Source organism: Hylobates moloch, unplaced genomic scaffold (genome assembly GCF_009828535.3).
Source record: "Hylobates moloch isolate HMO894 unplaced genomic scaffold, HMol_V3 SCAFFOLD_18, whole genome shotgun sequence".
NCBI lineage: Eukaryota > Metazoa > Chordata > Mammalia > Primates > Hylobatidae > Hylobates > Hylobates moloch.
In genome coordinates, this window is record NW_026652293.1 from 41,616,056 (window position 1) to 41,642,822 (window position 26,767).

A 26,767-nucleotide genomic window follows, 5' to 3' on the forward strand; every position below is an offset into this window, starting at 1 on the left:
TCATACTTTGTGTTTCTGGATTATGAGTTGTTTGTAGTAACCTGAATGTACTATGCTGCTCCCACTTTTATAACTGTACATGTTATTCCTTCTACTATGAATGTTCTTTCCTGCCTTGGCCTGTCTACCAATTTCTTACAAGTGCTTAAAGTTAGCTGGGACATAACCTCCTCCCAAAAGCATTCTCTCATCTCTACAGGCTCCCATCCCTTTCTTCCTTAGGCAACTTTGTCACCTGGCAATACTTCAATTGTGGAACTTATCCCGTTGTTCTAAACTAATCTTAAGTGCCTAAATTAGATTGTGTTTTATTCCCCTGTAACACCTGCCTGGAGCCCAGCATAATGCCTTGAATATAGCAGGAATTCAGTAAACTAATATTTTGTTGAATTCGGATTAAAATACTAACCAATGCCATTTTTTAGCCTTTGATGCCAAGTGATACAGAGAGTAAAAGAATGAGCAGATGCTACTGGGTCCTTTGATGGAGATACAAGAGATCCCTACTTTAGAACAGAGAAGAGCAGATTTGCTGCCAATTACCCAGGAAAAAGAATATTGGTCTGAGAGTTCAGAAGATTATATTTACCCCCAGCTCTGGCCCTACATAGTTCTGCAATCTTAGGGAAGTGAAGGTGACGTTACCTCCCTGGAACTTAGTTTTCTTAACCACTAAATTAAAGGACTGGATTAGTTGACCACCTGAGTTTATTCCAGATCTATAGTTGCATATGTGTGTGTGTGTGTTATGTGCTCACTTCCTTAGCACTGTACATATAAAAAATACACACTTACTTTTTATCCTGTAGTCTCGGGAACACAACTTTCCCAACTTTGCTCATTTTTGCCATTGCTTCCTGTTAAATGGAAAACAACACAGACAGCTAAGTTGGAAAGCGAAATCCAAAGCGAGGCTTGTCACAGGCAAAACATTCTAATTCGAATTTGCTTCGCTTTAAGATATTTGGTTAGTCCTCTTTTTTTTTCAACTTATTTTTCTCTGGTAATAAGAATAAAACACAAAAATAAGAATAAAACACAGTGAACATTTAAAGTTTCAATTATGACCACACCTCCTGGGCTTAATAAATACTTGGGTATTGAGGCCTCTGGGGCATAAACAACCCAGAAGGCAAAGCAATTCTGTGACTCCCTCCAGGGGTAAGCGGGAAGAATTATTTCCCCTCCTCACTACCTGGACACAGGGCAGAAGCAGGGAACAACCAGCCGCCGAGTACATCATCTACTTACCTAAAGATAGCAATCACTGAATGGAACCCACTTTGCACCTGTACTTGAGAATAAAATATTTAAGACCTCTCCAATTCAACTTCAGCTCTTTTTCCAGCAATCTCTGAAGTTGTGAGTACATACTGAGACCTCCCGGCTGAGTCTAAGTGACTTGAGTTCTGGAATGTGACTTCAGGACATTCTTTTCTTTACAATAGGGCACTCAGGCAGATGACATGTTACAGCACGTGGGTGGACATGGTATGGTATGTGCAGCATCAAGATTAACCGTGGATTGTGTTGGCTCCCATATGAGCAGAAGGGTAAGGTTTTTTTAAGCAGTCTCCTAAGGCTGTTAAGGCCATGAGAAAGTAAACTTTGGAGTCCAACAGACCTGGCCAGGGTTGCAAGCAACAGCATGACAAAGCTTTACAGCATAGGCTCAGTCTTAGGAACAGCTATTGAATTCCTACTGCTAAGGATGCAGTCATTCTGGGATCACATGTGTACAACTTCTTATTCTACACATTTATTAATCACTTACTATGTACCAGACACTCTGCTAGGGATACAGATTTGCATACAACATACTCTTTATCCTGGAGAAACTCACATACTAGTAAGGGAGGAAAAAATGTAAAAAACAAAACAAAACAAAACAAAAAAAACCAGCTGAATACCATACAGAATATGAGAGCCCCTGGGTATCTTCAAAACATTTCCAAGTGTTCCCCCTGCCTGACCATCTTTGCCACCTTACTGTGACTGACTGACTGATCTGCATGCCACTAATTTCCTTCTGCCACTTTGTATATTTACTGGTTTATGTGTTCATCATCTGCCTTCTCCACTCCTTGCCCTAACCAGAATGTAAGCTACACAGGGCAAGGACTTGTCTGTTTACTACTGAGTCTTGACACCTGGAATACTCATAAAACATATTGCCTCCCTTTCACATGCCAAGCATAACACTCAATCTACATGGAATACAGAGAGGAAGATTGCATGGGCCTTTCATCAAAGAGCTCACCATAGAGTGGAAAAGACATTTACTGTGATCAAAATAGAGTGTGATAAATACCATGCTAGAAGCGGATAAACTTCTTTCAGTAGTTATTCAAGGGTTAGGTAACCTGATGGTTCTTTCATCTGCTAGCTTACACGAATTTCCACTTCTGCTAGGTTGCTCTATGGACTCTTCCACAAGGAGAGCATGTGCATTTGAACTAGTCATCTAGCTTCCTAGCTCTCAATGGATGTGAATGTGCTGATTGGGAGATCAGAGATGCTAAGAGTAGCCAGCACACTGACAGCAGAAAGAAATGGCAGCCTTAAGTAGGGAGGAGATTTTTTTAATGAAGAAAAATTATTGACAAGGAAACCATCGAGAAAGAGAAAGACTAAAAGGGTTGTCTGGAGTTATTTTGTGAAGGGCCAAACGGTCAAACACATCTCAGTGAACCTGCTGCCATTCCACTTAGCAGAGGTATGTTAAGAGCTCTGCTTACCCCAGAACAGTTTCCTTCAAAGACAAAGTCCTGATTCCCTTAGAGCAAGCCCGGGTATTGCTGAGATGGTCTCAGAAATCCCCATCATCAACTGTGCCACTCATTCTTATTTTGTCCTTTTCATCTCTTCCTTGAGTTGTGCTCTGCTGTGCTTTAGGGAGGACCTTGCCTTCTATTGCCAGCTCTGAATCTTCAAACTGCCCTCAGGGAATGCTCCTCCTGGCTATGCTTTGGCCCCACACTTGAGACAACATTCCAGGATCGCCTTCATGGGTGGGATCCAGGAAACTTCTATTATAGAAGGTACTCCATAAATGTTATTTTCCTTCCCACTGCAACAGATGTGCACACAAATGGCAGACATCAGGGAATTCTTCCTTCCTTTCTCCACATTACCTTTGCTTGTTTTAAAAATAAATTGAGAAGCAAACATCAGCAAGAGAGATTTCAATGGTTTAAAAAGAGGTTATGCTGTTTCTCAGAAAGTACAGATTTAAATGTTAAACTTAGCTCAGGTATCAGCTCTACTGAGATTTTTTTCTGACTCATCCCCGCTGCCTGCCTCCCACCTATATTGAGTTATGTGCTCCAACAGCAACTTGTGCTTCCGTCTATCATAACGTTTATGACATGGCACCATATTTTTTTGTTAACAGATCAGCCTCCCCAACTAGACTGTGAGCTCCTTAAAGCAGGAATTGTTATAATTATTTTCACTGCCAAACTCGGCATCTGGCATATCGTATGCACTCAGGGAATGTCTACGGAATGAATGAACTTAAGGATAATACACGTGACAGAATGTTAAAATGGAAGTTTTGGCTGAGATCTAAAGATGACAGATATAAGATACCAAAGTGAACTGGAAACAGACCACCCTGAAGAATGTGCAAGAAGAGTGCCTGAGGACCCGTTGATCAACTCTTAAATCTTTCATCAACGTGGAAGGTCAGACAGAGATGGATTTTTAGGAAAGAGTTGTTGGTTTATTGCATATCAGGCCTCCTTCCAGGGTGAAGTATGAAGGGATCCTCTCCCTTCAGGAGTCAGGAGGACACAGACCAGCAGAGAATCTGCTGCATGTCCCTGAGGTTGTGGCACATGATGGCTTGTGACTCCTGTCTGGAAGAGACAGGCTGGCTGACAGCTGCAGTGTAAAAGTGAAGTAGCGGTTACCCTGGGATCAACCAGCACTGCCAGAGTCTGTCCAGATCCCAAAGAGAAAGGTTTCCCATAGACCCCAGGTGGCCCATGTGTGAGAGAGCTGCTGGGGTTCTTAGATCCTGTCCAACGTGGCTGCCTAATGAGGTGGAGGAGTCTCCATAAAGAAGCATGAGGTTGGGCTGGGCGTAGTGGTTCATGCGTTTAATGCCGGCACTTTGGGAGGCCAAGGCGGGTGGATCACTTGAGGGCAGGAGTTTAAGACCAGCCTGGCCAACATGGTGAAACCCCGTCTCTACTAAAAATACAAAATTACCCAAGTATGGTGGCATGTGCCTGTGGTCCCATGGGGAGGGTGAGGCACAAGAATTGCTTGAACCTGGGAGGCAGAGGTTGCAGTGAGTCGAGACTGCACCACTGCACTCCAGCACTCCAGCACTCCAGCCTGGGAGACAGGGCAAGACTCTTATGCCAAAACAAAACCAAACAAAAAACAAACCAAAAAAAAAAAAAAGGATAAGGATTCCTGAGGAATTAAGAGAAGAGTAGTAAGCAATCTATGAGAATAGAGAGGTGTTAACCAACACAATAATATTTCAGGTGAGAGGTTTTCAGAGGCAGGGGGTCTCCCCAAAAATCTATGATGTGCCTCATGAGAATCAGAGCTAGCTGTAAACACCTATAAGGCCAAGAGAGCATTAAGCCCATTATGACAGTACTGATCGGATAAGAACTTTCCTACACCCCTAACTTTTCTTCCTTATACTCTCTAACCATTTCAGAGGAACAAGAAAAAAGCTAATATGTTGGAGAGAAAGTGAATGAGGAAGAAAGAAGAATCTGATTAGGGCTATGTCTCGTTTCTGGCAGACTCCAGCTGGAAGAACTGGGAAACATCTTACCTTTACCTTTACGTATTCTTTGATATTTGAATTTCTGAATTTTGGCTACATATCACAATTTAAAGGACCATAAAGGTTATATTATCTAAGTGACTTTATATTTATCTAAAAAAGTAATAGAACCACCAGAATTTTTTACCAGGGCAGGGAAAAACTAGCTTTACTGCACAAATGCAAAGGGATAATGAGAATAGAAAATAAAGTTATAATTTTTTATTCTATCTCAATAATCATATTTGTGCTACATAATTTTTTGTTTGCTCCATATAACTTGTTAAAAACAAGTTAAAAACAAGATATGCATATGAAAACAAGTTATACATGCATAATAAAGATTGGGTCAATATATATTAAAATGTTAACAGGTTGGATAGCATGGGTAACAATTTTTTTTCTTGTCAAGTTGCTTATTGTGTTTTCTAAATTTTCTACAGTGGCATGTATTAATTTTGTATTTGTAGGGAAAACATGTAATGCAATATATATATATATATATATTTAAAGTTATGCTTACAAAGGCAGTCAAAATGACTTGGGCTCACCTTCCCCTATATGGGTCCCTGACACAATGTGGAGAATACCCTGAGAATCAGTGCTGTCATCAGAAACAGCACTGCTGAGTTTTTCAATTTCTCAAAATAATTAACATAAAACTGAAATCTCATGATCCCACTTGGCTGCAGTAAATCTGAAATTACCACAACATAACAATACGAATTTATTATGGAAATGCTGACACATGCTAAATATAGTCACCCCCACAATATATTTCTGTTCCAAAGGGTTTATTTGAAGTTGGCCTCCAAATTCATACTTTTTGTCAGCAGGCAGGAGCCGGACAATCTTAATTTGCAGCACGCTACCCTCTTTGTTTGAGAGTCTAGACAGCACAATGAATACAGTGACTTTTCTTTTTCCTTTTGCCCACACAATGAAAGCTTTTTAAAAACAAAATATTTTGTAAAATAGCATTTTAATCACTTCTTTTCTTTCTCTCTATAAGGCAGAGCTATAAATAAACCATGAAAGTTCACATTTGATCATCACTTCTGAAAGCAAGTGAAGGGTTTCTGGAGGAAAAAATAGGGTCCCTGTACCACAGCCATGAAAGACTGCATTCATGGGTTTGACCCTTGCCTGGTGTGTCGAGGCTGAGATACCAATCAGCACACACTGCTCACCACTTCTCTTGTGGCAGCACTGGCAATAGCCAGGCCTGCATGTGGGCAGGGGAAACACCCAATTCTCACTTATAATGACCTGGCTTGGGAGTTACCAAAGGGCTGTAGGCCATGTTGGAGTGAGTTACCAGGGAAATGAGGTTAAAGGAAGCCATGGGCTCTTCAGTACCCTTGGAGAAGATGTGCATTCCATGAGTGGTAGACTTACTGATGTTGGCAATTTTGGGAGCAGAGGATCTAGTACCTTCTCCCCTACCCTGAGGAAGGGGAATAATGGACTTAAGACTTTTGGGGAAGACTGTCAAGTAGTCTAGCCCAAGGTACTACGGGGCACTGCAAGCTGGGCAATTCCAGAGTCACCATCTATAGGGGAGAATAAAGCAGAACCTAGTGTGGTGGAAACAAGCTATATATGAACTCCCAGAAGGCAGGAATCACATCACTCTAGGCCTAATGTCTAGCACAGTCCTAGCACTTACAGGTGTTTGGTTAGTGTTTGCAGAGTTGCCAAAGGAAAAAGTGATGGCAGTGTTTCTTAAGTGGCATCCATACACTCCAGGGAATTCTCATTAAAATTCCAGAAGAAAATATTGGAAGCGCCATTTTTATGACTTTTTTTGGTCTTAAGAAATTAATTACACTTTACCAGCATTTAATATATGGATTGTTACTAGACAATTTATCAGTTTGGCCACACATCAGTCAGTCATGAGTCACATAAGATGTGTGAGGCTCTTGGGAGGAGAGTGGGAGCTCTGCAACTCTAGGGATGGCCCTATGGCACTCCCTTATATGTCCTCAGCTTCCAGGATTGCTACATGTTGTCGTTTGCATGTTCCAGGTTAGTGAATAATAGGGATTAACTAGTTTAAGCTAACCCTCACAAAATGGACAAGCAGCTAAAAAAGATTCAGTCAATGGATTTGCACGTGATGGAGATAATTATCACCAGTTCACCATTCAGATTCAAGTAAACAAGAAAATGGTGATGTATTTACTCAATACTAGCTCCTCATATTGTAAGGTAAAAACAATGAAGGCCTAGTCAAATAAGACAAGAATTGGGAAAATAATCAAAATTATCAAGAAGATTGCCTTAGATTTGCATACACAGGCACATACAAAATCATTTAAAAATCATCAAAAATCATTTTAAAATTATTAAAAACACATCTGGCCATAGACATATAGTGTACCTTTACATGTTGCTAATATTAGCATGAAGCCATCATGACAGGTAAACACATTGGAAATACTTTGGTTCAGCTATATTTCACTTGTTTTATAGAGTAAATAATCTATAAACACAGTATAGCACATCACACTTTTTCATAAACAGGTTTTCATGTACTGAGGATGCATACTCAAAATTTATTTTAACTGATGGGGGTATATGGTTAAAAAACACAGTGGTGTCTGTTGACTTAGTGGCCAACTACCACTGCCATTGCCATTTTACTGGTTTAAGCTTTGTACTCTGTGCTGTGCTGATTATTTTAAGTACATGATCTTTTTAACCCTCAAAAGGACATTAGGACACAGATCATCTATCCCCACTTTGTGAATAAAGGAACTGAAAATAGAGAGAATATAGGTAATTTTCCCCAAGGTCATAAAGCCATTATGTAGTAAAACCAGAATTCAAGCCCACTTCTGACTCCAGGCCATTGCAAACCCTACATTCGGAGCCAGTGGTACCATTCTCCCTGTCATGAAAACAGCCTGATTCTTGAGTGCCCTAGGCTGGAGTTCAAATCCTACTTCTGCTGCTTATTAGCAGGTATGATTACCTGGAGTGACAAAAGCGTGTGTGTATTAGTGAGATGCATCAATACAGTACACTGTACCTTTTTTCACAGATGCTGACACATAACTCTAAAATACAGGAATCTGCCTTCCTGAGGAACTCTGACTCATTTTACTGGAACAACAAGTTCACATGCTAATGTGTGGGCTGAGGCACATGACCCCTCCATAGAAAAACAGAAAATATATCAATGTGACTTTCCTTCAACACGCATTAAGAAATGGCTAGTTGTTCTTTTATTTATTTTGCTTTCTTTTCCTTTTGACACAGTCATCTTTTGACCTGCACCTGGTATTCTGTGTAACCCCCATGAATTGGAGACAAAAATATCAGTTGAGAAGCAGGAAGGGATGAGAGAAAAAGAGAGTGGGAGAGGTCTTTATCATTAATCATGATATGAAAACTGGCACCTCATTTATAATTTTAAGTACGCTATCTACACACATTTACATATCTTTAGAGTGCTGACTATATGGGGGTATACTTCATCAAAATTCATCAAGCTGTACATTAATATCTTTGTATTTCACCTTATGTGTACTACATCTCAATTTAAACTTTGCAAAAGAAAAAAGAAAATGAGAAAACAAAAGTGCATGTCAGTATATTTATATTTTATTTTATTTTCAATTATAAAAATGCCTACCAAGTGAAAAAAAATTTTTAGATCCCCAGTTCTCTGACTCTCAAACATACCTCAAATTGGTCTCTTGGTCATAAAGGAGGGCAGGAGTGGAAGCTTTATAATTCTGTAGGAAATGGAGACATTAGCAGAAAGATACCGGCTTTTAGAGATAAATGGGCTTGGGGTTGGATCCAGGCTCTGCTACTTATAAGATGTGTGAACCAAAGCTCAGTTTTCCCATTTATTAAGTGGGAATAATAATATCTACTCAGTGTTGTTGAAAATTCCAGTATCCCATTCTCTGACCACCACTGCCTAACTGGGCTCTTGACTTCCACTTTGGTTCCCCTTATAGCAGTCAGGACCAGTGTAGGTGATTTTTCAGCAACAGAGAAAATAGAAGGCAGTGATTAAAATAACAGACTGACTATAACAGACTGCCAGAATTTGAAACTAGATTTTTACATTTACTAGCTGTATAATCATGGAATAATTACTTAATTTCTTCATGCCTGTTGCCTCATCTGAAAACGGGGATAAAAGTATGTCTTTCATAGGACTGCTATGAGAAGCACGTGAGTTATTTGAGGTAAAACACAACAATGCCAGCATATAGTAAATGCTACATAAACTTTACATATTTATTATTCCATTAGCATGCAAGCTCCATGTGGCCAGGGGTGTGTACTGGATTCATGCACCACACCAAGAACTGTGCCTGGCCAGAATAGTTAATCTATAAAGATTTGTTAAATGAATCAATGAATGATTTTATCTCTCTGGGCTGTTTTTACCTACAACACTCCTGACACCAAATGTGTGGGTTTTTTCCTCACACTCACCAATTCTCCAACTCTCCAGTCACCAATTGCATTACTTACAATTAAATTCGATTCAATTCTGACAATAACCCCAGGTAGTTAGTATCAGACCCCACAGCTTCAGGGCTCAGTCCAGCAAGACTGCCCACACTTCAGATGCCAATCACAAGTCCTGAGTCTCCTGTATTTCTGACCAACTGACTGCAAATTGGAGGTTTCCACAAACTCCACCCCTGCCAGGGCTTGATAATTTGCTAGAATCGGCTTATGGAGTTCAAGACAACGGTTGACTTACTATTACCAGTTTATTATAAAGGATACAATTCAGGAACAGCCAAATGGAAGAGATACATAGAGCAAGGTATGAGGGGAGGGAGGTGCAGTGGTGCAGTGAGCTTCCATGCCTCCTCCAGGCATGCCATCCTCTCAATACCTCCCTGTGTTCACCAATCCAGAAGCTATCTAAACCCCATCATTTAGGGGTTTTTATGAAGGTTTCATTACTTAGGTATAATTGAATAAATCATTGGCCATTGGTGATTGACTCAATCTCTAGCCCCTTTCTCATTCTGGAAGGTCAGGGGAGGGGCTGAAAGTTCAACCCTCTAATCATGCCTTGGGCTTTCTGGTGACCAGCCCCCATCCTGATGCTACAGAGGGGTTCTCAGCCGTCAGTCATCTCATTAACATACACATAGAGCTTAATCTAAGCTCCATAAAAGTGGAGTCCTTGGCTTTCCTTTCTTTGAAGTATCCCTAGCTTTTAGCAGGGATTCCAAGAATTTTAGAAGCTGTGTGCCAGGAACTAGGGACAAAGACCAATATTTATTTTTTAACATGTCCTTGCAACAGTGTTCCATTGCTTTTTGAATAAAACTCAAATGTCATAGGGTGGACTAGAACTTCAGGATGAAGTTTATGCAGATTTCTCCAGCCTCATCTCATGCCCTTCTTACTGGGCTGGCCATGCTGGGAACACACCGGCCATCTTGCTGCGGGCTGAACATGCCTAAGGTCTTTCTGCATCTCTCAGGAATGGTCTTCTCCAGGATCTTTGACTGTCTGGCTTTTTCCATATGATTTAGGTTCTCTTCAAACATAATATTGAAAAGACTGCCCTTGGCCACTCTTGGCAGAAGCAGTGCACTCTCCTAAACATCTATGACATCATCTCATTTTCTTTTCCTCATAACCCTTGATAGCACATCATCATCTGAAATTATATTTTTAATTGTTTATTGTCTGCCTACTTCTCTGTGGTCCTCACCTCTGCTCTCCTCCTTCCTGAATCTGAGCTCCATGAAAGCGGAGTCGTTGGCTTTTCTCTCTTTGAAGTATCCCTAGCTTTTAGCAGGACATTTGTTAAATGTAAGGTGAAAGTGCAAGTTTATTGAATGCCTGTTTTACTCAAGGTACTGGTATATAGATCTTGCCTCCCTTGATCCTCACTAACAGTCTCTGAGGAAGGTCTTATTATTTAAATTTACAATGAGGAAATAAAGGCTCAGAGAGGTTAAGTACTTGCTTAAGCTAGTAAAGGGCTAAGCCAGGATTTGAAAGTTGCTTTAGCTCATGAATAAGACCAGGCCCATTCCTTAAGAAGCTCACAGTCAATAGGCAGATCTCCAGCTTTAGTTCATGACAATTTATCTTCTTCTGATGACTTTGGGGCCCTGTAAAGCCCTAAAAGCCTGCTTTCTTCACTGTCAAAGACAAATTCAATTATGGTCATTATATTGTGCTTACAAAGGCAGGAAGGTGGATTCACTGATGTATAGAAAGACTGTTCATATTAATTATTGAAACAAACAAAATTACTGCCAGCTGTATGACCCTGAGCAAGACCCTTCCCCTCCCTGGGACTCACTTTCTTTATCAGTAGAATGAGGGGGTTGGAGTAAATTATCTCTAAAGTCTTTGCCAGCTCTGCAATCTGTTGGTTTTGTGCACATGTGGTTTTCTGATTAACTCTCAGTTGACAAGTTACTCCTTATTCCCCACAGTACATTCTATTAGGGTTTTGCTCAGCACACTCTGACAGAGAATATACCCACAGTGTTTTCCTAGCAAGGTAAAGTTTCATTCCAATTCAGTCATGGGCAAATAGGGCACAGGGGAGTGGTTTTATCCTAGGTAAGGCCATCAACCTCTGTTGTGATACTCTGAGGTGGGGTCCTAATATATGGCCTGTCTGCAAAAGGGTTGGATCCAAACATGAATAGGGAGCAAGTATTCATCCCATCTACATGAGTTTGACTTGCTTCCTACGGATTTTCTCAAAGTAAAAATAGCAAGCTTCTTGCTAAAAGCATCAGACAGATGATAGGTTCCAAAACTGCAAGCTGTCACTCATCTAATAATCTATTGTTGACTGGAAAAAAATATGATCTTGCTGATATGTGAGGCTGAGAAGGTACATAGTACTGCCGTGAGCTGTAATTAAATAATAATAATAACTCAATAACAATAATTATAATGGCAACTGATATTTGTTGAGTACTTACTATGGCCTAGCCCTGTATTATTAAATACATTACCTAGTTTATATTCCCAGTTCAAAGACAAGAAAACATATGGCTTTGGAACCTATACTTTTAACCATTTGCTGTGAAACAAAGACTTCAGTGATATTTAGATCATAATCCAAACCCTAGTTCTGCCATGTAACATCCTGAGTCTCAATTTCCTCATTTTAAAAACGGAAATTTTAGGCTGGATGCAGTGACTCACACCTGTAATCCCAGCACTTTGGGAGGCTGAGGTGGGAGGATCGCTTGAGACGAGTTTGAAACCAGCCTGGGCAAGATAGGGAAACCCTATCTCAACAAAAACATAAAATAAAAATTAGCCAGGTGTGATGGTACGTGCTTGTGGGCCCAGCTACTCAGAAGGCTGACTGAGATGGGAGGATCCCTTGAGTCTGGGAGGTTGACGCTGAAGTGAGCCTTGATTGTGCCACTGCACTCCAGCCTGGGCGACACAGTAAGATGCTGTCTCAAAAAAAGGGAAGTTTTAATACCTATTTTATGGGCCTATTGGATGGATTAAATGCTTAAAAGTACAGATATTGTTATTATTACTATGTACCTATCAACTGAAATGAGCTTTATTTTCCCAGAAACTTTATTAAAAGGTAAGTGTTGCCATGTGTGTATGTTTCAGGTGGGTTGGGGAAGGTGATAACTGTCATTATTCTCAGGTCTCCTCATTATCATTTCCAGACAAGTATTCCTCCACTTGCAGGCAAAAAAGCCTGTTCCTCTGAGGTTTATGCCACCTAATGATGGAGATACAATGACACATGTCTCCCCTGCATCTCACTGCTGTCACTGTCAGCCTCTTGTTTCTGTCCCTATGTTAAACGAGGCTAAGGCCCCTAGATCACAAGCCTCCCTATCTACCTGGAGGTTTATCACTGTCCTGGACAACTTCAGCATCTGCTCATAAGACCCATCCAATGTTCCACTGTTATGGTTTCAAAATGTTTCCACCTCCGGGACCTTCATCTCCATTTCACTTCAATACTCCCACAGCCCCCCTTGAGACTGCTATACTTATGAATATTACAATATACCAACAGCCACTTTCTGAATTCCATTGCCCTTCAGTCCAATTCTCTCATGTACTCTATCATTCTTATCAAATGTCCTTCTCCACTTTAAAGCAACTTCCAGAATCTCCATCACTTCATTTTCTTTCAATTCATATGCCCTGTCTGGCTCTAATTTCTTCCATAGCTAGCTTAGAGTCCATCATCTTTTGTGCCATTTACCGACAACAATCTGCAATATTCTCTTAACTGCCCAATTCAATAGCTACCTTCAGTCCACAGGACATTTATCCAGGATATGCTTCACTTATGTCGCTTATAAGGGACAAAACCTGCTTTGGAAGGAGCAGGTCAATGGGAGACCGCAACTCAAGAAGTGAAATATCACGAAAGCCCCCAGGGTCTGAACTTTTGAAATTTGCACTGCCTGCTTCAATATTAATTCCTTCCCATGATGATCCTTTGGCCAGCAGATCAGAAACCAAATCGACAGCAAAGAATCAAAATATGTGATAATATTAACATAATGAATAACGATTGAGCTGCAAGGGATGTTGGTTAGTCACTAGGCCAACTGCTCTGGGTTTAGGCAGGTGAATAATAGCAGCTAAGAGGCAAGGAATCTATCCATCCATCTATCCCTCCATGCTCTCTCAAGTTCCCTGCTTTTGGATCTCCAATTCTTCTAATCGACAGCCATTCTGGTAGTGGGACCTAGACATTCTGGCCTAGACTTTGGAGCTGGCCTTAGACTGTTAACAATACAGAAACCCTCTAGCCAAGCCAGAATCCATTCCAAACCAACTTCCAAAGGAAAAAGACAAGCAAAGACATCGAATCTGAAGCCAGGAGTTGAGAGGCTAAGGATGGTACCAAAGTAAGAGAAGGGCTAGAAGCCAGGAGCATAGAGAGAGCAGAGGTCAGATGGATAGAGTGAGAGGTGTGGAATGCACGTCCAAAGCAAATCACTGTGGTGCCCTTTTAAACTCTCTTTATGCTTATAATCTCTTCTGTGTTCCCAAAGCCCCTTGGTTTTCCTCTGTTTTATCATTCAGCACACAGTAGGATAAATGTCTGTTTTCTTATGTCTCCCCACTGGACTGTGAGATGTCAAAGGGTAGAAGCCATTAACTTTCTCTGTATTACCCAAAATTGATATAAATAATGCAAAAATGTAATAAATACATGTTGAAAGAATTAAAGAATGAATGAGTAAATGGATTAATGAATTAAGGAATGAATCAGGGGTAGGATCCAGGATATCTGTATAAAGCAAGTTTAGGATCTCCCTCAGTTGTACTTTTTGGTATTTCCTGTCAGATCAAAACATTCTTCATTGTCAGATGTCAGATAGTTAGGGTCACAGGCTCTAGACTGGCTAGATTAGAACTGTGACTCTTTCACTAGCTAACAGAATGGCTTGGGCCAGCCAGGCGCAGTGGATCATGACTGTAATCCCAGCACTTTGGAAGGCTGAGGTGGGAGGATCATCTAAGGTCAGGGATTCGAGACCAGCCTGGCCAACATGTTGAAACCCTGTCTCTACTGAAAATACAAAAATTAGCTGGGTGTGGTGGCAGGTGCCTGTAATCTCAGCTACTTGGGAGGCTGAGGCAGGAGAATCACTTGAACCCAGAAGGCGGAGGTTGCAGTGAGCCGAGATCGTGCCACTGCACTCCAGCCTGGATGACAGAGGGAGACTCTATCTCAAACAAAACAGAATGGCTTGGGCCTTAACTAACCTCTTTGTCCCTCAGTTTACTCATCTGTAAAATAGAATAGAAATAATTACTCATAAAGTTAAAAAAGAAAATGCATACAAACCACTGAAAATAGTGCCAGTCACAAACTAATAGTTTTAAAAATGTGAGTTATTTTTATTCTAAAAATTATTACATCAATTTCCACCCCAGCGCTACACAGGATCTTGTAATGTTCTCTTGAGTGATACTATTTAAAGACAGCACTTCCTAATCTGCTGCTGCATGTGACATGCTGCCTGGGCAGGGGAGTGATAAAGAACACAGAATGCAGGGACCATTCAACATTGAATATCAGCTGATGCCTGTGGTTAATGAAGGGAAGGAAGATGAACAATGGACAGAAAGGAGGCTGCAGGGAATAAAAGTTGTAGAAGCTTCTTGGTTTGGAAACACAAAGTTTATTTTTGGGTTGTACTTCCAGTCCTTTGACTTAAAACAAACAAAGAAAACAACTATGTCAGCTGTGTTTACAAATAAGAACTTGCTCTGGCTTTTACAAGACACAGGGAATCCAGTCTGCTTCCTTCTGGTTACTATATTATAGATAGGCACATGATGTCCTGGAAAAAAAAAAAATGATCTGGAAATTAGGAGGCTCCAGTCCTGTATTAATCTTAGTCTGGGCTCTGTTGTTTTGAATAAGTTGCTTCCTTTCTTTGGATCCCAGTTTCCTCTTTCGCAAAATGGGAAGTTTGAGCCAGATAATGTCATTTTTATTGTGCAACAAATACTTATTGAGTATTTATTGTGTGCAAGGCATTGTGCTACACACTATGGATAGAGGAGGCAACCAGACAGCTCTGATCCCTGACCTCATGAAGTTTAAAGCCTACTCGAGAAACATCGGTGATCATGGGAGAGAGGAAGAGGAAGACAAAACTACTATGGAAACTTACGGAACTAGTTGAAGGTTGACAAGGAGTTGGCTGGGTAAAGAAGTTGATGAGGAAGGTTCCAGAGTGAAGGAAATGCATATTTGAAGGTCTTAAGTAAAGAGAACATCATACATTTAAAAGACCTAAAGAAGTTTAAGATGACTGGATAAAATGAAGGGAAAGCATATAGGAGATGAAGCTATAGATGAAGGCAGGGGTCAGATTTTGGATGGCCCTGTAAATCATGTTAAAAGGTTTTGCCGAAGTCAAGGAGAAGCCACTGGAGAGTTTTAAGCAAGAGTGATCTTATTCATGTTTGTTAAAGTTCACTCTGGTAGATTTGTAGAGAATAAACTAAAGAATGGTAAAAGTGGAGGCAAGGAAACCATTCAAGAGTTCCTTGAAGCAGTCCAGGTGAGACATAAGGATGGTGATGGTAGAATTAAAGCAAAGTGGAAGAATTCAAGAGAAATGAAATGTAATTTAGAAAGACACCATGAGAGACTGACGTGGAGCAGAAAGACAGAGTGGGCTCAGAATGTCCTTGAGGTTCTGCCAGGAGTGAGTAAGGACACGTGGTGCCATTTATTGATAGTGCCATGTATGGGAACAGTGCCAATTTTGCAGGCAGAGGTGGAGATGGTGGGTTCAGATTTTAATATGCTTAGATTGAGAGGGCTGTGAGCCCTTTAAGTGAAGATGTTATATAGATAGATGGAGACCTGCTGGCATATAAATAGTAAATGAATCCTTAGAAGCAGATGAGATGGACAGATTCCTGTATAAGACTACCATATAATATTGGGGAGAGGAGAAAGGAAAACTAGCAAAGGAATTTGTACAGAAATATTCAGAACAGTGGGAGGGAAATCAAGAAAATATGTTGTCAATGGAAGCATGTTTCAATGAAGGGAGTGCTCCACTTTGCGAAATGTTGCCAAGGCTAAAGCTGAGTAGGGGTTGAAAAGCCCTTTGGGCTCAGCAATGCCTTGGGTCAGCACTAATGACTGAAGCAGCATGATTTTGGTGGAATTTCTGTAGTGGAAGGAAGATCTGCCTTGGTTAAGGAGGCAGGGGTGGTGGTGAGAAAAATCACGATAGTGAAGACAGATACCTTTTAAAGCATCCTTGACCATGAGAGGCAATAACTAGGGCAGCTGATAGGCAGAAGAAGGGATTTTACTTTTTGAGACAGGGTTTTGCTCTGTCACCCAGGCTGGAGTGTAGTGGCATGATCATAGCTCACTGCAGCTCGAACTTCTGGGTTAAAGTGATTCTCTGGCCTCAGCCTCCTGAGCAGCTGGGACTACATGTATGCACCACGGCACCTGGCTATTTTTTTTTTTTGAGACGGAGTCTCACTCTGTCACCCAGGCTGGAGTGCAGTGGCACGATCCTGGCTCACTGCAAGCTCTGCTTCCCGAGTTCATGCCATTCTCCTGCCTCAGCCTCCCAAGTAGCTGGGACTACAGGCACCTGCCACGACACCCGGCTAATTTTTTTGTATTTTTTTAGTAGAGACGGGGTTTCACCGTGTTAGCCAGGACAGTCTCGATCTCCTGACCTCGTGATCCACCTGCCTTGGCCTCCCAAAGTGCTGGGGATTACAGGCGTGAGCCACCGCACCCAGCCCACCTGGCTATTTTAAAAAAAATTATTATTAGAGAAAGGGTCTCACTATGTTACCCAGGCTGGTCTTGAATTTCTGGCTTCAAGCAATCTTCTGGCTTTAGTTTGTTCTCGCACTGCTATAAAGAAATACCTGAGACTGGGTAATTTATAAAGAAAAGAGGTTTAATTGGCCCATGGTTCTGCAGGCTATACAGGAAGCATAGTGGCTTCTGCTTCTGAGAAGGCCTCAGGAAACTTACAATCATGGCAGAAGGCAAGCACGTCTTACATGGCTGGAGCAGGAGGAAGTGGAGGGAGGTACTACACACCTTTAAACAACCAGATCTCCTGAGAACTCACTATGTAGTACCAATGGGGGGATGGTGCTAAACCATTCATGAGCTCCACCCGCAAAATCCAATCACCTCCCACCAGGGCCCTCCTCACTGGGGATTACAATTCAACATGAGATTTAGCCAGGGACACAGATCCAAACCTCCTAAAGTGCTGGGATTACAGGTGTGAGCCACTGTGCCTAGCCAGGGATTTTATTTTTAAGATGAAAGGTTTACAGCAGCACTGTCCAACAGAAATAATATGAGTTACACAAGTAATTTTAAATTTTCTAATACCCACTTAAAAAAGTAAAAGTGAACTGGTGAATTTAATTTTAATATCTTTTTATTTAACCTATTATACCCCAAATATCATTTCAAGTAATCAATACAAAAATCATTTATGAGATATTTTACAGTCTTTTATTCATGCAAAATGTTTGAAATCTGGTGTGTATCTTACATATTGCAATTTGAACTAGCCACATCTCACAGGTTCAATAAATACATTTAACTAATGGCTACTGTTGGATAGCACAGGTCTAGTTCATGTTTAAATGTTGATGAGAAGGAGATAGTATTGAAAGATAAGCTAAATATAGAATGAATGGATAACGAATTCAGTGGGCTGTTAGAGGCAGTAGATGAAAGAATCTCTGATAATAAGTGAGCCATCTCTTTCATTGTAACAAATGTGGAGGAGAAAAAGACTGTATCTGGATATAAGCAGTGGTGTGCTGATAAATAATACTGACAAATAATCAATAGAAAGCCCTAATTTTATCAATTGCCAATTTCTGTGTTGTGAATACTTCCATCTTGGCCAATTTCAAGCTATGAACGTGATGGAATGGATGTGAAGCTGGGAAGAGATGTGCACAATATGCTCTTGCGAGCAGGGCTGAGCTAGCCCCAGCTCACTACTGGATCTAAGAAAGCTGGGAGATTTAATGGCAGGTGTCTTTCTAATGGCTTTTCTCTTAGAGGTAGCTGGTGGCTAAGAATAAATAGGAGGTCATCTCTCTGAACAAGAGAGGAAAGACGGGGATGGGAATTGGCAAAGTTTGATAATAGTCATTGTAGAAAATGGGAAATTGAGCCAAAGTGATATATTTATTCAGGTTCCTATTAGGAAACAGATGGACACTCACATTGGGTAACTGAAGTAAGCTTCAAGAAGAGTTCCTTTAAAAAGGTTTAGGAAAAGAAACAAGTACCTAATGATTACCAACAGGAAGGAGCCATTACAACCTCTTAGCCTGAAGGAGGACAGGGAGGGAGGAGAGGTTCCCATCATGCAGAAAATTGTAGGGAAAGGGCCACACACAGGAACTGTGGTCCATTGTAGAAGGATGGTAGATGGATGTAGCTAACCTGCATCAACCCAGCAAGGGGAGCGCTGGGGGAATAAACAACTTCATTATCCTCCAGGTTCCTGCTGGGGCTGCCCATTGGCCAAACCCAGCTAGAAACCAGGGCTAAGACACTGGTAACAATTAGTATAGAGTGGTAGAAGCCTGCCTTATGGTTGTATGGCTTTGATTTATAGTGTTCACAAAGCTGAATTCATCCTGGATTGAGCTTTGCTAAAGAACAATGGGGAAAAAATAAAACAGCCACGTGGAGATTGACCATGTAGAAAAAGAGAAGATGGGTAAGAGGAAAGTGAAAAAAAAATTCTGAAAACAGCCCTTCCACGTACATTTTAGAGAAAGAAACTAAAACTCAAAGCACAATGTGGCCTGCCCAAGAGAGCAAGTTTAGTTAGTGGTAGGGTTAGCAGACAGGTCTGTTTAGCTGGAAAGCATTTTCCACCTTACCTTCCCACCTGCAAGCAATGAATGGTTTGGTTGAAACCATTCTCCCCATACCCCTGTACCCCTCACCACCTAGTTTCTGCGCTTGGGAGAGTAAAACTCAAAAGAACAAAATTTATTTGAATGAACGTTTTTACATATGGCCAGATAGGTGAGCTGAGATTGTGTTTGGTAGCCTGGGCAGGAAATGTTTGCTAGTTTATTTGCAGAAGCCAAACTTATCTCTACCAAGTAATTAAAAAATAATCTGTCAGGTTAGAGGCAAGGACAGAACAAGACATAGCTTTTAGTTGAAGCTGAAACATTATTGGAATTTTCTACCCCCAATATATAAACTCATGCATACTGAAAAGCAAATATTCACAAGGACTGCCTTCATTACTGGTGCTCATGGCAAATGTACAAGCTAAGAGGTGGATAAGGAATGTGCAAGGGTGTCTTTTGTGAAATAAAGGTGAAGTTAAGTTTTCAGGAATGCTCTGTTCCCCACTCCATGTCTGTTCTGGTCTCCCTTCAAGGCAGTACCTGACCAGGTGACCTTCTTACTTGGGTCTAGTGGTTTGGGCAGGAAAGGCAGAGAGAATGTGCCTGGCTTCCCCTGTATGTGGTACTGAAATCAGAGCTACGAAGCTGGGAATGGACAAAGAAGCACGGCCACAGCTAGGATGGCATTCCTGTGGTGTGACCTTGGGGCCTAATCTCTCTTAACCCATTTATGAAATTTCCTCATTTACAAAATTTGGCCAATACCTAATGGGTAATTCTGAGGATTATATAAGGCCAAGAATACAAAGCTCTGGGCAGATGTTAGTGCCCAGCAAAAGTGGATTCTTGCCACATTCCTGTTGCTCTCTGGTCCTAGTACTTTGATTTAACCATTTCTTTCATTTCCCAGAATAACCATTTTCTTCTGACATGGGATTCCATTCACAGAAGATAGCAGCGGTTTTCCTACAACTTCCCAATCATGATTATTCTAGTTTTGTTTTGTTTTATTTGGTCACTTTTGGGCCTTGTTGACTCCAGGTGGCCATTCTGGGGGAAACCACAGCATTTTGGATCATGGTTTTTTTTCCCCCATCTTTGAGTAAACACCAAAACTTTCTTTACCTTTTATTCCAACTCTCGTTTGCCATCTGGTGCCTGGTTTGGCTGCATCTGTGTTTACTTAATGACTTTAGGCGAAGGCCGAGTTTACATACGGGAAGAATGAGAGGGCTTTGCTGATTCCTTCCATATGTTCATTTATTCATATATTGTGATTTTTGTAATCTCACCAGCATAGATCTCTTCAGACAATCCTTACCCTGTTCCCTGGAGACCTGCTTCTTTGTGTTTGCAGCTGGGAGTTTCTGTGAGAACGTTTTTTTCAATGCCTATTACCTTTAGCACAGCTCAGTGAGGCTTTTAGATGGGCACAAAATTAATGTTCTTGAAGGTTCTTCTTTTTGGATAGGGGGGCTTATATAACTTGGTTGATTCTGAGGACTCAGGAGACCTGGGTTTTAGGCTATTGTCTTACTTTGTAAATGGTATGAATTCAGACAAGTTTTGTTACCACTCTGGTCCTCAGTTTGCTCTCGCCCCCATGATTCAATTACTTCCCACTGGGTCCCTCCCACAACATGGTGAGATGTGGGTGGGGACACAGTCAAACCATATCATTCAACCCCTGGCCCCTCCCAAATCACATGCCCTCACATTTCAAAACTGATCATGCCTTCCCAAAAGTCCCTCAAAATCTTAACTTGTTTCGGCATTAACTCAAAAGTCCACAGTCCAACATCACCTCTGAGACAAAGGCAAGTCCCTTCTGCCTATGGGCCTGCAAAATCAAAAGCAAGTTAGTTACTTCCTAGATACAATGGGGGTACAGGCATTGGGTAAATACAGCCATTCCAAATGGGAGAAATTGGCCAAAACGAAGGGGCTACAGGCCCCATGCTAGTCCAAAATCCAGCGAGGCAGTCAAATCTTAAAACTACAAAATGATCTCCTTTGACTCCATGTCTCACATCCAGGTCACACTGATACAAGAGGTGGGCTCCCATGGTCTTGGGCAGCTCCGCACCTGTGGATCTGCAGGGTACAACCTCCCTCCCAGATGCTTTCATGGGCTGGTGTTGAGTGTTTACAGCTTTTTCAGGCACACGGTGTAAGCTGTCAGTGGATCTACCATTCTGGGGTCTGGAGGTCAGTGCCCTCTTCTCACAGCTCCACTAGATGGTGCCCCAGTAGGGACTCTGGGCTGGGGCGCCAACCCCACATTTCCCTTCCACACTGCCCTAGCAGAGGTTCTCCAAGAGGACCCCATCCCTGCAGCAAACTTCTGCCTGGACATCCAGGCATTTCCATACATCCTCTGAAATCTAGGTAGAGGTTCCTAAACCCCAGTTCTTGACTTCTGTGCACTTGTCAGCTCAATATCATGTGGAAGCTGCCAATGCTTGAGGCTTGCGCCCTCAGAAGCCATGGCCTGAGCTCTATGTTGGCCCCTTTCAGCCATGGCTGGAGCAGCTGGGATTCAGGGCACCAAGTCTTGAGGCTGCACACAGCAGGGGGACCCTGGGCCCTGCCTACAAAACGACTTTTTCCTCCTAAGCCTCCAGGCCTGTGATGGGAGGGGCTGCCATGAAGACCTCTGACATGGCCTGGAGACATTTTTCCCATTGTCTTGGGGATTAACATTCGGCTCCTTGTTACTTATACAAATTTCTGCAGCTGGCTTGACTTCCTCCTCAGAAAACGGGGTTTTCTTTTCCACTGCATTGTCAGGCTGCAAATTTTGCAAACTTTTATGCTCCATTTTCCTTTTGAAACTGAATGCCATCAACAGCACCCAAGTCACCCCCTCAATGCTTTGCTGCTTAGAAATTTCTTCTGCCAGATACCCTAAATAATCTCTCTCAAGTTCAAAGTTCCACAAATATCTAGGGCTTGGGCAAAATGCTGCTAGTCTCTTTGCTGAAATGTAACAACAGTCACCTTTGCTCCAGTTCCCAACAAGTTCCTCATTTCCATCTGAGACCACTTCAGCCTGGACTTTATTGTTCATATCACTATCAGGATTTTGGGCAAAGCTATTCAACAAGTCTCTAGGGAGTTCCAAATTTTCCCACATTTTCCTGTCTTCTGAGCCCTCCAAACTGTTCCAACCTCTGCCTGTTACCAAGTTCCAAAGTCACTTCCACATTTTTGGGTATCGTTTCAGCAGTGCCCCACTCCCGGTACCAATTTACTATATTAGTCTATTTTCACGCTGCTGATAAAGACATATCCCAAACTGGGCAATTTACAAAAGAAAGAGGTTTAATTGGACTCACAGTTCCACGTGGCTGGGAGGCCTCACAATGATGGCAGAAGGCAAGGAGGAGCAAGTCACACCTTACATGGATGGCAGCAGGCAAAAAAAAGACAGAGAGCTTGTGCAGGGAAATTCCGCCTTATAATACTGTCAGATCTTGTGAGAGTTATCAGCTATCATGAGAACAGCATGGGAAAGACCTGCCCCCATGATTCAGTTACCTCCCACTGGGTCTCTCCCACAACATGGGGGAATTCAAAATGAGATTTGGGTGGGGACACAGCCAAACCATATCAGGGTGTAAGGTCCCAGGGCGTGTGTTTTACCTTTTCCCAGCTCCTGAGCACATCATATTTAGGGGGAAAAAAATCTAAGAAAGGAGTTCCATCTCCTACATAATGCATAAATAAAAGAGATGATATTTAAAATGTCATTTTGATTTATTTTTCTATAGTACAGTTGAGACTCAGCTTACTGTGATGGCAGAAACTCTGGAGACAGAGACCTCGTTTTGAAACCTGCCTCTAATCTTACCTGTTTGTGGGCCTGAGCAGCATTCTTAATTTTGCTAAGCTCTGTCTTCCTTTGTAAATAGATAAAACAGGAGTCATAGCTGCCTTGTAGAGATGGTAGTTTGAGAAGTAATCACTAATTCTTAGCTCAGTGTTTTGCAAAAAGCAGGTGTCACAAATGTTGGTTACCTCTGTGCACAGTGGATTCAATGGTGAAAATGCCACAGGTCTGAGAATGCTCTTGTAAGAGTGAACCAACAATACTCAGAGAAGATCACAATATCACCTGGTGTCAAAGCAAGGACTAGAACTTGGGCCTCCTGACTCCCAGGTGTAAATCTTCCTCATGAGCTAAAGAGGTTGGAGAAAAATGGAAGACTGGATGGGGTTCAGTGGGGACAAGATGTTAACTAAGGGAGGAAGGAGGCCTAAACCTCTTACCTCAGAGTGCTTGTCTATGGAAAAGGGATTCTCAAGGGGGCCAAGACATGTGTGCAGTGAGTGGGGTGGGGTTGGAGAGGGGGAGAGTGGAGGTTTTTGTGTGCGTATGTGTGTGTGAACGTCCTCAAATCACTGTGAGAAGTCTTCCCATCCCTCTCTCTGCCCCTGCCCACCACCACCTGGTCTTTGTGCCTTGGAGAGTGAAATTCAGAAGAACAAAAATTCTTTTAAGGTTTTTGGATATGACCAGATAGATGAGGCAAGGCTGTGTTTAATAACCTGGGCAGGAATATTTGCTAGTTTATTTGCAGAAGCCAAACTTATCTCTGCTAGGTAATTACAAAATAATCTGTCACATTAGAGGCAAGGACAGAGCATAAAAGGATCTTGTCCACAGCCCCTGGGCACCTTGGTCCCCAGGCCTTCTCTGCTCAGAAGCAGGAGGAAGAGCTGTACCACAGAGGTGGGCCCACAACTAGCTCCTGAGGCCTTCCTCTCTCTGTGGGAGGGCCGTCCCTGTCAGAGTCGGAGGGACCAGGGCCATCCCCTCCCCCAAGGGCTGCTTCAGGGCACTGAGAGAGGAGAGGAGGGTCTTGGCATTCCTCAATCACCTCATGTTAGGTTGAATGGTATGTATGTCTGTGTTTATATGCATGTATGCTTCATGTATGTCATAGCTTAGCTGAGATTCAAGGGATGCACAGGTATTAATGGCTGAAGGAGGGGGAAGCATGTGTCTAGGAGGGGGAAGCATGTGTCTAGCAGAGAAGAGGGCCACATGGAAGGAAGAAAAATGACACTTGACTCACGCCTGTAATCCCAGAACTTTGGGAGGCCAAGGCGGGTGGACTGCTTGAGCCAGGAGTTCTAGATCAGTCTGGCCAATGTGGCAAAACCCCGTCTCTACAAAAAAATACAAAAATTAGCTGGGTGTGGTGGTGCGCACCTGTGGTCTCAGCTACCTGGGAGGTGAGATGGGAGGATCACCTGAGCCCAGGAGGTCAAGGCTGCAGTGAGCTGTGATGGTGCCACTGCACTCCAGTCTGGTCGCCAGAGCAAGACCCTGTCTCAGAAAAGAACTTATTCATGTAACCAAAGAACACCTGTTCCCCAAAACCCTACTGAAATAAAGAAAAAGAAAATGAAAAGAAAACTGACACTTGAGGAATGAGAAAGGCTGTGTGGTTGGAGCAGATAAGAGTGAAGGGAAGTGTGGGTGAAACAGAACCAAGAGGCAGGCAGGGCCATACCACACGGAACCCTCAGTCTCCTTTCCAAGGGCCCTGGGAAGCCAGAGCTACTGTCACCCAATGGCTCTGCTGAGGTCAGCAGGGGCCAGGGGACATCAAGGTGGCTCTCTTATCACCCAGATACGAGAGGTGCTCAGGAGGCAGAAAACATGCTTCAGTGACAGACCAGATGAGGGTGTTAGGGAGAGAAAGTTGTTAGAAGTAACTCTTAGATGTCTGGGGTTAGGCATGTGGCCCACTTAGAGGGATGCAGAGTGAGGGTTTGTCCTTACGGCTGTGTGCACAGAGCTCCTGTTTTTAGATCTCACAGGGCTTAATTCAGGGACATGGAGTAACTGAGAGGGAGAACCTCAGCCTTGCCTTGTTCTGAGAACAGCAGCAACAAAGAAAGAAATCAAGAGAAATAATGCTGCAAAAATTCCTCACGGACCAGGCCAAAGCTTACATCAGCCAGTCATGTGGGTTTTAAGCTTGATTATTTAGTAAGAAATGAATTTGTCCTTGTAAGTGTTACCAGATCTGGCATTTACACCTGAGATGTGAAGGTGCTTGCTTTTAAAACAAAACAAAACAAAACAAAACAAAAAACAGCATAAGTTCTGAATATTCAGTCAGGAAATTTAAATGCAGCACTGGACAATCAATACAGAGCCTGAGGCTCAGCCCTTCCCACAGAGACATCACCCAGTTTCCCGAGGGTAGTGAGGAGGAGATGGGGCAGGGGACACAAAAATGTGCACCAAGCCAGAAGACGTGAGACCTTTCCAAAGCCGTTTGGAAAGGTCTCACGTCTTCTGGCTTGATGCACATTTGCTAGGCTTTATGCACAGTCACCATGGCCATCTGGAAACACAGAAGCTTTTATTTCGGGGTGCACAGGCCAGGGACTCCATGAGGAGAGCATGTAGGACATGGACAGGCAATTCCAGGGGAGCTCAGTAGGTGTTCAAGGCTGGAAGGGAGGTGGAGAGGCCTGTAAGTAGTAGTAGCGAGTAGAGAAACCTAGATTAAACTCAGGCAATCTGGCTCCAGGAGAGAAAGGCCTTTGAAGCAGAGGGAATGAACAGAAGCCAGCAGGACTGAGCGGTACAGGGGAGGAACAATTACGGGGAACAGGAGGAAGGTGCATCCAGGTACTCGGGGGCCATGTGATGGGTTTGGGAATTTTGTCTAAATTCCATGGTGGAAGCTCGTCGCAGGGATTTCAGGGTGCAAGAATTGCATGTTCCTGTGACCTCTCTGGTTCCAGCAGGAAAGCAGCCAGCAGCAGGAGACCAGTTAGGAGATACTGCAGTGGTCTAGGCGGGGGCAAAAGTGGTCTGCATAAAGTAATCAACCAACTAGCTAAGCTCCTGAATACCTTCCTTCCTTTCCCCTTTCTTGCCCCCCTTTCCTCTGTCTGCTTTGGTATCTCTGACCCCCCTTTTCTCTCAGCAGAAGGTAGAGGACACAGTGATAAGAACTCCACCTTGCTCAGTCTGCCACAACATGGACAGACTTTGCCATTCCCTCATCTTCATCTCTGAGGTGCCCTCCCTGCATTTCCCCACTCAGGATCATCCTTTTCTGTGCCTGCATGCTGACAGGGAGCAGCTGCTGGTATCTAGAACAACTCCCAGCTGTTCTTCCAACTTTTCTCAAGTGTTTCTTAGTGTCAATGCCTCTAATTAGTTAAAATAGGAAGGGGGGTGGTAAACAGAGGAGCACAAGAGAGGCCTAATTTTAGCTGTAGCCAAAAGGACTTTCCCCTAAATACACTGTGATCTCAAAATACTTAGCTAAGCCCATATGTACATGGCGGGGAGAGAATTTAAAGAGCTACAGAAGTAAAATTCTCTGGTCAAATGAGACAGCTCTGCCTCTTTGTACAACTGGATTAAAGAGAAAAGGAATGAAAATAAACTGAACCCTCACTCTGTGCCAGGAACTGGACCAGATGCTTTGTGTGTGGCAACTCAGCAATTCATTTAATCCTCACAGCAACAGGATGGTGATGGCACTGGTATTACCTCCATTTTACAGATGAGGAAACTGCGGCTCGGTGAGGCTGATGCTACTCTGTGCAAGATGACAC

The 26,767-nt window shown here is 42.6% G+C and overlaps 1 protein-coding gene and 1 long non-coding RNA gene across 12 annotated transcripts in view; one reads left to right on the forward strand and one right to left on the reverse strand.

The window, feature by feature from the left end:
• Positions 1 to 26,767, reverse strand: part of FGGY (FGGY carbohydrate kinase domain containing) — a 478,411-nt gene that overhangs the window by 36,368 nt on the left and 415,276 nt on the right. For all 11 annotated transcript variants that reach the window (XR_009210731.1, XR_009210732.1, XM_058430526.1 and 8 more), the window contains one exon: positions 796 to 857. Coding sequence is in view for 9 of the 11 variants with exons in the window: in XM_058430526.1 (XP_058286509.1) it covers positions 796 to 857 (62 nt within the window). In the remaining 2 variants the exon portion in view is untranslated. The remainder of the gene's footprint in view (positions 1 to 795; positions 858 to 26,767) is intronic.
• Positions 2,822 to 4,974, forward strand: LOC131381795 (uncharacterized). The gene is made up of 3 exons (XR_009210734.1): positions 2,822 to 3,041; positions 3,395 to 3,686; positions 4,682 to 4,974. It is a non-coding gene; the product is annotated as an uncharacterized LOC131381795 (long non-coding RNA).